This window comes from Adiantum capillus-veneris, chromosome 1 (assembly GCF_014529385.1).
Source record: "Adiantum capillus-veneris isolate H3 chromosome 1, ASM1452938v2, whole genome shotgun sequence".
NCBI classification, from domain to species: Eukaryota; Viridiplantae; Streptophyta; class Polypodiopsida; order Polypodiales; family Pteridaceae; genus Adiantum; species Adiantum capillus-veneris.
This window is the reverse complement of record NC_140931.1, coordinates 81,619,193-81,633,208: the sequence shown is the minus strand read 5'-3', so window position 1 is coordinate 81,633,208 and position 14,016 is coordinate 81,619,193. Positions and strand designations below refer to the sequence as shown.

At 38.7% G+C, this 14,016-nt stretch overlaps 1 protein-coding gene and 1 pseudogene across 1 annotated transcript; both read left to right on the top strand.

Moving 5' to 3' along the window:
* The window catches only part of LOC147465057 (uncharacterized), a 38,185-nt pseudogene extending 30,610 nt beyond the window's left edge, over positions 1-7,575 (top strand).
* Positions 7,576-7,646: 71 nt separating this feature from the next.
* LOC147465056 (uncharacterized) lies at positions 7,647-8,049 on the top strand. The gene is made up of 2 exons (XM_086510791.1): positions 7,647-7,787; positions 7,858-8,049. The coding sequence occupies exons 1-2, from the start codon at positions 7,647-7,649 to the stop codon at positions 8,047-8,049; spliced, it is 333 nt and encodes a 110-aa protein (XP_086366917.1).
* Positions 8,050-14,016: the final 5,967 nt, after the last annotated feature.

Below are 14,016 nucleotides of genomic sequence, written 5' to 3'. Positions count from 1 at the left end.
CCACATAACAATTTGTGGAGAAGGATGGAAGAACTCCAAGTGCCAAGTGAGTTTATGCTTGCGGTTTCTCGAATCTATGAGAAGGTGATTTGTCAATTGCACATGGGAAGAGAAATTTCAGAAATTTTTGTAAGCACTATTGGGGTTAAACAAGGATGTCTATTGTCACCAACTCTCTTTGGTCTATGCATCGATCAATTGGAACAAATGGTACTTGAATTTATGCGAGAAGAAGTCATTGAAGAGGTCACTATTTGCTATGCGGTAATCATGCTTTTGTTGTATGCGGATGATATAGTGCTTCTAGCACACACTTTAGAAGATGCACAAAAGCTTATGGTTTTCCTTGAGAACTTTTGCTTGCATAGTGGGCTGATTGTAAATGAATCCAAAACAAAGGTTATGCTTGTGAAAACCAACCATAAGGAGAAGCCATGCATTGTGTACAACAACGAGACACTTGAACTTGTTGAGAGCTTTAAGTACCTTGGCCTTGAGGTTCCATCCAATCACAAGTGGCATGAATGTGCTATGCGTCGTTTGGAAGCGGGAAAGAGAGCATATTATGCATTTGAGAACATGTGTAATGTGGGAAACATCAAGTGTTGGGTTCTCAAGAAGTATCTTTTTGATGCATTGGTGACACCGGTTCTTTTTTATGGAGTTGAAGTGTGGGGCGGGAGCATCTCAAAGTCTACTTGGAAAGAGTTTGAGAATGTCCAAAAGCGTTTTCTTACAAACTTTCTCCAAGTTAAGACACAAACACCATATATGCTCCTACTTCTTGAGTCGGATCTCTTCCAATTGAGGTTATGGACATGGAAAGGGTTGTGGAGTACATGATAAAGATACGTCAAAACCCCTCACATCGACTTCCTACAATTGCATGGGAAGCAAGCAAAAAAGTTCAAAAGACGCATAAAAGCAAGATCTTGAGCACGGGATGGATGCAAGACATAAAGAAGTGGTTTGGGAGATGGGATGCATTACACTTGCTACATGATGCTTCAATTGACTCTCAAGTGAATGAAGCTTTTCTACAACGCCAATGTATTACGGCTTGGGAGAAATCCGGTGGGTCACGCTTCATACATTACACCACCTATATTGCCCCCAACTACAAAACCATGTTCTTCGCTGAGAGAGGAAACCGTACTCACACTTACATGCTTGAGCCTATTCCCTTGTCCGCGATACGCACTATCGCAGCAATTTGGCTTAGCTCCCATTTCCTTCGATGCCAGATAGGGCGTTGGGGAAATGGAGAAGAGTCAAATCGATTGTGCACATTATGCTCACTGCAAGTTCGAGAGTCTGAGTACCACACACTACTAGAGTGCTCAGCTTTTGATCACATCCGAACTTGCTTCTCTCACATTTTCAGCCATAACTTAGACCTACACACTTTCCTCTCCCAGCCAAAGTGTGGGCTCTCCATTGCGACTCTCATCACTACAATTTTGGAGCATCGAGAGTCACTCATCAGCCATACACATACTACATCACATGTAACTTTGGTCCCATAGGTCATATTTGACCTCCGAGGACGATAATAAATTCTATCTCTATCTCTCTCTCTCTCTCTCTCTCTCTCTCTCTCTCTCTCTCTCTCTCTCCAGCTGAAACACGCACACATGCTACACATAATAAGTTCTTAGATACACATATGGATATCTAGTATATTTATAAATATGCCATGTAGCTGTTAGAGCTCTCAATATTTATTATTTCATACATGTAGTGATCCATCGAGGCAAGATGATTAGAATCATTATGGCTCTCAGAGAAAGGGTATCATCACTATCCTTGAATCAAGGGGTGTCATATCTCTTTTAAAATTCAGGTTATATATTCCAATGTCCCTATCCAACTAGACTAGTGCTACCATTTATTGATACTAGTGGTACCATTATTATTATCACACATAGTCGTTAATATTCTTGGTACATATAATGAAAATGGTTGCTAAGATATATAGTCCTATGTCACTATTCATCTAGGTTAGGGGTACCATAACTCCTATAGGTTACTGTTTTGATATTGTTTGGGAGATATTGTCCTATCCTATCATCTTTCTAATTGTTCAATTTTAAATATGGTTTCATGCCTCACTATATTCCAACTGCCTAGGGTTCCCATTATTAATCATTATCATGCATTATTGATATCATAGCTCGAAGTATTATTATTATCATGCATAATCATTAATATTAGAGATATATATAAAAATTGACCTTTTTTTAAAGAAATGTACAATCTAGCCTTTGGCGAGAGAACAAGTTTATTGACAATACCAATGAGATTATTCTCTAGACTATCGTTGAAACAAGGGGTATATCCTATGTCACTATCCATCTAGACAAGGTTCTTCATAACTCTAGAAAAGTAGAGTTTAAATTCTATATAAATATCCAACTAATCTAAGGATTTACATGAATGGCTATCTAAATAAGCAATGATATTCTAATTATGTAGATGCCTCTCATAGCTCTATGTTAATAACATCTCCATCACTATATTCTAACTACCTTAGGGATAACATAATTATTATCATGCAATATTGATATCGTACCTCGTGGATATTATTATATACTATCATGCCTAATTGTTAATATTCTAGGTACATACGCCAATGGTTTCTCAGCTATATATTGGTACATCACTATCCATCTAGAAAACGTATATTATTATTATCACATATAATCATTAATATTCTAGGTATGTATAGAAATGTACTTGCAGATCAAGGATTATACTTTCGTCCCCTGTTTAGATACTCTTATACAGTTAATCGTCACAAGTATATTTCTAATCTTGAGATATTTTATGAATATGATTCTCTAAAATATTAGTTCTTATATTTTATATATATGCTTCTATCCACCAAGATTGTATTAGTTTGGTCTCACAAATCATTTTGGCCTTTTAAAGACATTTAATATAGCATTTCAATTCATCTCTCTCTCTCTCTCTCTCTCTCTCTCTCTCTCTCTCCAGCACACACACATCCACAATAAGTTCTCAAATACACATATGGATATCTAGTATATTTAAAAATATGCTATATATAGCCATTAGAGCTCTCAATATTTATTATTACATACATGTAGAGAGCCATCGAGGCAAGAGGATTAGAATCATTATGGCTCTCAGAGAAAGGGTATCCTCACTATCCTTGAGTCAAGGGGTATCATACCTCTTTTAAAATTTGGGATATATATACAACTAATCTGATGATTTACAGGAATGGATATCTAAATAAGCAATGATATCTTAATTATTTAGATACCTCTCATAGGTCTATGTTTATATCATAACATCTCCATCACTATATTCTAACTATCTTAGGGATAACATAATTATGATCATGCAATATTGATGTCGTAGCTCATGGATATTATTATATATTATCATCAAATGGTTTCTATGTTATATATTTTTACATCACTATCCATCTAGACAATGTATATTATTATTTTCAGGCATAATCATTAATATTCTAGGTATGTATAGAAATGTACTTGCAATAATTCAAGGATTACACTTTCAACCCTTGTCTAGATACTCTTTTCCCGTTTCTTGTTGCAAGTATATTTCTAATCTTGAATTATTTTCTTCATATGGTTCTATGCAGTATCAATTCCTATATTTTATGCATATGCTTCAATCCACCAAGATTGTATGAGTTTGTCTCATAGGTCATTTTTGCCTTTTAAAGACATTCACTATAACATTTCATTTCATCTCTCTCTCTCTCTCTCTCTCTCTCTCTCTCTCTCTCTCTCTCTCTCTCTCTCTCTCTCTCCAACACACACACACACACACACACACACACACACACAAAATAAGCTCTTGTAGATTCTTGTTTATATCGTATATCACTATATTCTAGCAGCTACCTTAGGAATACCATAATTATTATCATGTAATATGAATATTGTAGCTCGAGTTAATATTATAATTATCATGCGTAATCGTTATTTTTCTAGCCATCTATATAGGGGTATCATATGTCTGCTGTGCACATTTCATATCCTAAATCGTAAATATGTGGAAGGAGATAATATCAATGGACCTTGCATAAACATGCATGGCAATACTACAAGTCCTATAACTCTCAACATATATATTTATAATCTGAAGATATCTCAATGCTCGATATATATATACAATGGACAAGCTATATAATTGAGAGGGGAAGGGCTACACCAGTAGCCGCTCATTCATGAGTACCCAACTAGCTGTCCTAGTCGTTACTACGCAAGCGATGAAAACCATTTGCTTCTTGAATGAGCCATCCACTACTCCAAACCTTCTACGACACATTCATTCATTCCTCTCCTCTCCAAGTAAGTTTTAAGTCTTTTTGGTCCACCAAGATTGTATTAGTTTGGTCTCGTAGGTCGTTATGCCTTTTAAAGGCATTCAATATAACATTTCATTTCTCTCTCTCTCTCTCTCTCTCTCTCTCTCTCTCTCTCTCTCTCTCTCTCCAACACACAGACACACACACCCACAATAAGTTCTCGTAGATTCTTGTTTATATTGTGTATCACTATATTCTAACAGCTACCTTAGGAATACCATAATTATTATCATGCAATATTAATATTGTAGCTCAAAGATAGTATTATTATCATGCGTAATTGTTAATCTTCTAGCCATCTATATAGGGGTATAACATCTTTATTGTGCACATTTCATATCCTAAGTCATAGATGTGTGGAAGGAGATAGTATGAAATGGACCTTGCATACACATGCATGGAAATGCTACAAGTCCTATAACTCTCAACATATATGTTTCTAATCTTGAGATAATTCTATTCTCGATATAGAATGGACAAGCTACATAACTAAGAGGGGAAGGGCTACACCAGTAGGCTCTCATTCATGAGTACCCAACTAGTTGTCCTAGTGGTTACCCGGGACATGAAAACCATTTGCTTCTTGAATGAGCCATCCACTATTCCAGAGCTCTTGCAACGAATACACTTCACTCCTCTCCTATCCAAGTCAGTTTTAAGTATGTTCATCCACCAAGATTGTATCAGTTTGGTGTCGTAGGTCATTATGTCCTTTTAAATACGTTCAATATAACATTTCATTTCATCCTCTCTCTCTCTCTCTCTCTCTCTCTCTCTCTCTCTCTCTCTCTTGGGGAAAACTTGCTCTTTATATTACAATAATTTACAATTTGTTGTCACACTGGCAGCTTTTGTATGATCCATACCTACCTCTCTCTCTCTCTCTCTCTCTCTCTCTCTCTCTCTCTCTCTCTCTCTCTCTCTCTCTCTCTCTCTCTCTCTCTCTCTCTCTCTCTCTCTCTCTCTCTCTCTCTCTCTCTCTCTCCCATTTTTTCCAAACATTGTAATTTGTGCACTATGCAATGCTGAACCGCTCTCTCCCTCCCTCCCTCCTCTCTCTCTCTCTCTCTCTCTCTCTCTCTCTCTCTCTCTCTCTCTCTCTCTCTCTCTCTCTCTCTCTCTCTCTCTCTCTCTCTCTCTCTCTCTCTCTCTCTCTAGACTCTCTCACACACACTGTTCGAGAAAAACCCTTTTAAAAAAATACAAAACTACTTTCTTTGAATTAACCTAGAGGAAATTTTAGAAAATTAGCCTAATGTTTTCAAGTTTCTACACTATTTTTCACTACTTTGGGGAGGAATTTCTCCTTTTCTTCTTGCCCTCAATGGGCATGTTTGAAATTGAAAACGGAATGATATTATTAAGCTCAGACACATTTTTTCCAGAACACTGCACGTGCACAGTGATACACATGTGGCACTGCACAATGGCACGCTCTCAAATCACGCAGTCTAGAACTCCTGGGTGTCACTTGCAGACTACTAAAAAACGGAAAGTTTCTATCATAGCTATCAACTTTATTCGACTACAGGCTCAAGGGCCCCACGTTTGTAGCCAACTTGTTGAATGTGAGTCTGGAGCCTTAATGGTGCTACTCGCTACCTTATGGTGCTACTTCCAAGCACCTTCCCTTGCCAACTAATAGCGGGCTCGATGTCCACCCCCAGCCTCCAGGCCCCCCCCCCCACATAGTGCGCACACTCTTTGTATGACGTGGATGAAGCATGAAGAGAACCCGCTGGCCAGGGCTACAAAATTTGGGGAAACTTAAAGTTCTCTAGGTTCCCACCTCAACACACACACACACACTCACACACACACACACACACACACACACACACACACACACACACACACACACACACACACACAGACACACACACACACACACATGTCACATATATTGGACCACCGATTTTCTGCACTTCAGGCTCTCTACAATCTGCATTCACCCAAAATATTTGACAAGAGGGTGATTCTCACGCTGGTCCTAAACTCAGGCTGTAACCAATTTTGTCTCGACTGGAGCACAATATCAACTCGCTACCTTCTCCTCAACAACGCATTGAAAAGATGCTTCTCAAGAATTTGGCACTTCATCACGTACATCATGCTCTTAAATTGCGCCAACATAAACTCACTCTACTCGATCGGGCCACCCTTGTCTCCAACTTCGAAGTTTCATTTAAGACTTAATTTTTGCTACTGGATACCTCTACCTTTACCAATGCTTTTAGCGTTTTAACATAAAACATTTCACTCCTGTCTTGTCTTTAGCTGAAGTGTTTTAATTATTCCCTTTTACTCTTGTGAATTGTGCAATGTGCAGTTCTTGAAATGTGAACATTGACACTAGTTCGCGGTGGTGGCATGGGACACTCCAGCAGTGATTGAATTTGTTGAAAAGTTTTTGGGTGCATCTCATTACTCTGAAGCAATTTTAACCAATTAATTAATGGCAAGCTTTTCCTATACATGACCATTGAAGGCTCGAATGAAATAGGTATAAGGTCAGTGGCCCATAGACATGCTTTGGTAGGTTGGTCCAATAGGGTATTAGAGGGCAGTCACACTTTTGTTCCAAAGCCTCAAACATCATCGAGTCTCCATTCATCACAAGATATGAGTACGAACTTAGGGAACAAAGCTCTAGAATACAATCTCCAATCTCAAGAAAAACCTACTTTGCCCGATGTTGTCAATGTTCCTAATGTAAGTAATATTGGTACCCATACAAATGATGCACACCCAATAACATATGATAGAATATTCTATCCTAGGAAGGTTAAGGAAATGTACACCATTGTGGGGAAAGCCTTTCTTGTAAAACATTATCGTGAGGCATGGGTGTCCTTTAATAAGGGCATGGTGAAAATTAGAGAATTGTTCAAAAATGGCTTTTGCGGGCACGACAAGGAGGATTTTCTTACATTAATATATGCAATAGTCGAGAAAAATCGTATCAAATTCTCAATTTTATTGAGGAAAATATGAAGCAAATTCCACCTCTCGACTTTGGAAAACTTGCCCCCTTGCCGTGGCGAGTCGAAGATGTGTACATAAAGGTCTTGGAACATAGGAACTACATTAGGAAACGTGGCAAGGGGTGCTCGATGCAAAGAGAAGAGTGTTACGCACAAGGCAACAACATTGATCAAAGTGTCACTCCTAACCACACCGAAAAACAAATGATATCGTATATATCTTAGTGTTTTATGTATTTCTTGCTTCTTATTCTAATTTTGATCTCAATTTGTCAATCTTTTAGAACGAGGCATTCATGAATGACACTCCTATTAAGAGCACCCATGGTTATGATGTAAGCAATAGATCTAATACATTGCTCGAAGAGGGGCAGCCTCAAAGTTCATTCTACAGGGGTCTCGTCCAAGGGGTCATTGCCCTTGATAACAATGATGAGGTAATTGCTGGAAAATTTTATTGAAAACCTATCATATTATCATAATAATTATGCATTATATACATTGTAGGAGGCTTGGTTGCAAGGAGAATTACAAGCAAGCTATGAAACCCTCCACCCTTGTATTGATGAAGATATCTTGGATACTCAAGATTATCGTAGTAGTCATTATCGACCGGTAAGTTTGAAAGAGCTCGTTATTCAAGAAAGTTTTAAGTATTCGTTTGATTTTGTGCTATTGTCTTATATCTTACACTCATAGTTCCTTTGTTGGTTATGTTGAAAGGAATTGCCTATCACCAATACGGTGGATATTGTGGAGGAACACTTATCTAAAATTAACTTTGAAGATTGCACAATAAGTCATTCTTCTTGCAAAGATAAGAAAATTTCAATAGATTTGGAAAATGTGTTTTTTGTAAGTCAATTTGATGGCTTTTCTTACACTGTCATATACTTTTACATGAATGTAGGATAGCATGTGTGTGTTTACATGAATGTAGGATAGCATGTGTGTGTTTAAGCTCTAATCTTTTGTTTATAGGTTCAAAAACTCTAAGGCAAGGTTTTTTACCTTCTTTTGTTTTGTAAAGTATAAGTCTATTGTCTTATATCTTACACTCATAGTTCCTTTGTTGGTTATGTTGAAAGGAATTGCCTATCACCAATACGGTGGATATTGTGGAGGAACACTTATCTAAAATTAACTTTGAAGATTGCACAATAAGTCATTCTTCTTGCAAAGATAAGAAAATTTCAATAGATTTGGAAAATGTGTTTTTTGTAAGTCAATTTGATGGCTTTTCTTACACTGTCATATACTTTTACATGAATGTAGGATAGCATGTGTGTGTTTAAGCTCTAATCTTTTGTTTATAGGTTCAAAAACTCTAAGGCAAGGTTTTTTACCTTCTTTTGTTTTGTAAAGTATAAGTCTATCCTTAATGTTACTCAAGCTATGGTAAAATAGGAAAGGGTTTCTTTTCTCCTTTTTCACAAGTATTATTTTGTAAAGTGTATGTTCATGCTTTATGCCTTCAAATGGAAGAGGTCTTGTCTGCTTTGTGAAAGTGTATATTTGTTAGCGGGTACGCCGTGACGGACGATGGAGCACAGCGAAAACACAGACCAACAAACTGTCAATCCGAGGACGTAGCTGACCCGACTAGGGCATGGAGGCAATCTCTGGCTGTCAACCCTGAGCTAGACACGAACAACACTCTACAGTCACTGATCCTACCACAACACTACCATAAAGCAAAGAAACAGACAACGCATCCTATGAAACACTACAAGCTCGAAACAGTCTCAAATCATATCAGAATGACTCGAAATCGGAGGGCAAGACTCACAAGGACATATCCTATATGGTCAAACACCTAAACCTTGAAAACCATAACTGTAAGACCTCTAATTGCTGTCGCGATAGACTCAAATCAGCAATTTCCAAAGTGTCCGAAACTGATCTACAAAGACATCAACACGAAGAGCTTCTCGCCCTGATTCTAACGACTACCTGATCATTCAGAACGGATGTCCTTTGAGGTACGTACGACCAAATATAGCTCGTAGCAGGCGGGCTCGCGATGTGGTCATCGGCTTGCATTGCTTGCGTCGACGCGGAGAGCTCCTCGATGCTAACACGCTCCTACTCTCATATCTGCAATGTGATTAGTGTGCGCGATAGTGTGTGTGCGTGAAGCTCAGTAGTGTGTGCTGCAAAACCCACGACTGTATATTATTTGAGATAACGTAATGTCTTTTTTACAAAGCCTTAGGTTTTAGCTTATATACAAAGCCTTCAAACCTAATGTCCGACCAAATGACCTGAATTGTCCCTAGGCTTCTACAGAGCTTAATTACAAGAAACTGAGTTGGCTTTTCTCATTATACAAGCATCTGCGGCCAAAATACAAGTGCCGATTTAAAATATGAGGTTCCCGTAAACATTACAAAAGTGGCCGTAATGGCTCAAAATAATAATAACGGGATATTCGATGACGTCCATGAACTCGTATCTTCATGTTACAGCGTCCATCTTCATCTTCATTACTTCATCACCATCTTCATATGGAATCTTCACACAATCTTTGAGGGATCTTAATGGAATCTTTGTGAAAACGTTGTTGAAAGGGCGTCCTTTCAACACTCTCCCCCTCCGAATTCTTGTCATCCCCGACAAGACCCTATGTCTTTGCTGGCCTTAACGAGTTCTTGATGTCTTGGTGTTGGTTGAAGTTGTTGTGGCAGCCTCTTCTGTAGTTGGTTGCTTTGTGTGATGTTAAAGCTGCCTCGAAGTTGTACTTGTAGTGTATCTAAAGCTTGGAACTCTCCCCCTTCAATTGGTTGTTGTGTCTTGAATTGCATGAGGTTGTATCGACTTGTTGGTGTAGCAGGTCGTTGTCATTGTAGCTCTAGTTTGCTTTTCCTATGGTTGTTATCTGGCAGTTGTACCTGTAAGTTGACTTGAAGCTTTGTCAAGCTGTTTTTTGGCTTCTCCCTTTTGACTTGTCTATAGATTTGCAATTAGTAGTGTGGGGATATCGTGGTTCTTCTTGTTTTTGTTGTTAGAAAAAATAAAAGAGTAAAAGTAAAATGCAGCGTATATACAAAATGAAGGTCTTGGATACCTAGATAAGACTAAAGGGAAAAACCCAGTGGGAAAAAATGTCTTTAGTCATAATTAAATGCGAGGCTATATGTACTTAGGTTCTGATGTTATAGAGTTATGCCGAGTTAAAGTACATATGGCTATATGGCTACTAGTATGAGCTTGATATACATGGATAAGTGTTAGTAGCTTGAAGTCAGAGTCGTTTTTGTTGAGCAAAGGCTCATAAAACCTATTTTCGCTTGGTCATCGTCATTTGTTTGTGTAAGTGCATGGGTGGAATAAAAAAGAGTGCCTAATGCATATGTCCAATGATGGGACATATATATGCTTGCACAGAGTTATGCATGTTAAACAAGATGCGGTGCGAGAGAAGAGTATTGATGGGTTCTTCATGGAGTTAGTGTAGCGAGAAAAACATATAGCATGAGTGCTTCAAAATCTTTCACTACTCACAAGAAGGGTTTTTGCTGTCAAGGTTTCTCCACTCTTCCTCACCGTGTCAAGTGCGTGAGTGTTTATTTTTTGACTACTCCGCCTTCTCCACCTTATATATTATATGGACTTTGACTCTTATGCTCACCTCTTCCAACATGAGAGACATGACTTTATGTATGCTCAACTCTCCAGCTTGAGCTTATACCTATTAGCTAGACTCATAGACCACATAAAAATATTAACTTGAAGCTTGGGTCTGACACTTTGCTCATTTAGTGGCTTAGCTGCCCGACTCTAGACTCTTATGCCATGTAAGTTTAATGGCGACTTGGACTTACGTGATCGCGGCCTGAAATCCAATTCCATATGCTTTTGATGTTTAGGACTTTCTTGTTAGTTTTTGTTTGAGATGCCATTTTGTCCAATACATTCGCATATATCTGCTCTTCATTCCTTGGTAGCAAATTGTGGTCGCTTGATGAGACACGTATTGATGTTGAAGCAATGGTTGATGAAGTCTTCTTCTTCCAGATAGTGTTCTTCAAAACTGTGACCTCCGCATTTACCGTTGCTTTCTTTTTGTTGTTAAGAGGCTATAAATGAGTTGTGTATCTTTCTTGTTGTTGAGCCTCAATCGCGGATTTTGGAACCCACATTGTTCTTTTGCCTGGTGTGATCTCCTTTGCCACTTGCCTTGTTTCTTCTTTGACTTGATGGTACCTTGTCTTTAATTTCCAAATATGGCTGTTACTTTTGTAAAAGCCGTTCTCTTGTAGTAATTGACGAGGGATCCATCTATAGATTGTAGTACTCTTGGGTGTAGCGGGTGGCTGCTCTTGATTTCTTGATGTTTCTTGCTTTTCCTGGGTGATTCCTTGATAAGCTACTACCTTAGGTAACAAGATTTGAAAGTTACCCTCATAGAATCCTTGTGCTTCGAGTAACTCGACTGGAATGAATCTTTGGACTTGCTTGGAGGTGATCTTCACTTGACTTTGTTGGGTAGTCTGGTAGAATTCTGATTTCATTACCCAGACTTGTCGTATGTTTTGTATAGTGGAAGACCTTCTCTTTTTCTTTTTGTACCTGTCCTTTCTCTTGGTTGAGTTATGTGATTGACGTTGACGGCTTTGTTGATTCCTGACTGAGTGGTTGTCATGGGATGGATATTGCCAGGCTGTTATCTTGGGCTTGTTGACCCAAACATCTGAATTTCCTTTATTGTAGCCTTGTGCAATAATTGACTCGCTTGATGTGATCCATCCTGTTACCTTTGCTTGTTGAGGTTGTTCCTGTGATTGTATCCAAATTGGATCATTAACTCTAATATGTGCCTTGGATACTAGTACTTGGTTGACCTGTTTTGACTTCCTTTGGAGACTTTTGGGAGATGGAAACTTCAGTTGATAGACTTTTTACTTGGGTTTCCATTGTTTTGTTGATGGTTTGGATTTTGATGTAGAGGCTTTGTCTTGCACTTGCATTGGCTGGGCTAGAGACTGTGGGCTTACTTTAGGTTTTCCTTTTTCAATAGCCAAGAATCTTTGAGTTGTTGTAGGCTTGACCTCTGTTGCCAATTGATAGCTTGTTGTGATGACCATTGTTGAAGATTCGGGCTCGTTTTCAAAGACTTGTGCCCATGGTTTGGACAAAATCAAGTGTGTTCCCATTTTTCGAGAATCTACCACCAAGAATTTTTCTTTGACATTCTGTGAGTGTAGTTGGAGAGTAGCTTCTGCAATCCCCATACTTATAACATCTACTTCAGGTGAGAGATTTACCTTTATCTGAATATCATAAAGCTTTGGCTTACGTAGAAGTAACCACATGCCATATGACATGACATTAGTCGTGGAATTTGTATCAATTTCTGTCATAAAATTCATCTTGACTCCGTCTTGTGCACTTAGCAAAACGTTGATCTTCTTTGGTACTAGATTGCCTGTGTTCTCTTGAGTGACTTGAGCAATCTTTGGCCTGGACTCCTTATCTTCTTCTTCTTCATTGTTCACACTTTTGAGTTCATCTGTGTGTTCTAGATCCTACTTGACCACCATTTCCTCTGATATGTCTTTTGGAGAGACAAAATCAGCATTTGGTTCCTGTAGAGTCATACGCTCTTCTGCCTCGACTTCAGCTGTTGAAATGTCACCAATAGTGTCTGAACTTCCTGTCACTTGCTGCACCTCTTCTTTGATTGATTCCTAGTCTTCATATTGCTCATTTGTAGGCGCCGGACCTGAAGCATCTTCTTTGGATCTTAGCCCTTCTTCCTGCAACTTTGCTTCATTGACTTGCGGCTCCTCCTTTGTAATATGCATTCGAGTTGGACAGTTTGTAATCAAGTGTGTTATCGCACATTGATCACAAAGAGCACCTATTTCTATATGACCAGTATTCGGGCTAGGTATCTGGTTTTGTGCTATCCCCATAGCTGATAACCTTGTTTCGAACTCATACTCAGATTCGTCATCTGTCTCACCCATAACCCTTAGCATGTAGTAGGGGACTATGTCATACCCATTCTCATCGCAAAATTTTGTTGGTGTGTTCTCATTAACACAGACATCCAAAGTAGCCAATATCTGAGTCCACTCTAGCGGTTCTAACGCCTGTTCCGGAAAAGGTTCTCTTATGTAAGCATCATCTTCTAAGACCCTCTCTAAGGAATTCTCATTTCTCCCAAAGTCACTACACTCCGATGCTCCGCACATCCAGATTTCTTTCTTTTTGCCCATCCACGGATGGTCTGTTGATCCACTTTGTGTTGCAGAATCAAAATCTTCCACGGGCGTTCTAGTTACATCCTGGTAACTATGATTTCTCATATTTACACGTGTTGTGGTTTCAACATGTCTCAAGTATAGATAATCATAACCCCAATCTTGTACCATCTTGAGCTACCTCATGAATGGTCTTCCAAGGATGATTTCATAGTTATTTTTCTTGCCAAAGTCAACTATGGCACAAGTATGCGCATACTCTATACCACAAGAAGACACCACTATCGCTTCTAGCAATCCCATGGGTCTTTCCACATGCCCATCCGCTAACTTCAATTTTATTCTGGTTGTTCTAAAGGTGGGCCTACCCCATTTCTCCCATATTTCTTTTGTTGCTATGGAAATTCCTACTCCGCTGTCAAGTATAGCTTTTGTTTCAATCCCATTGTACTCGATA

Coding starts and splice junctions, on each gene's coding strand:
- LOC147465056 (XM_086510791.1), top strand. CDS start 7,647: ATGAATGACACTCCTATTAAGAGCACCCATGGTTATGATGTAAGCAAT. Junction 7,788..7,857: donor CCCTTGATAACAATGATGAG/GTAATTGCTGGA, acceptor TATACATTGTAG/GAGGCTTGGTTGCAAGGAGA.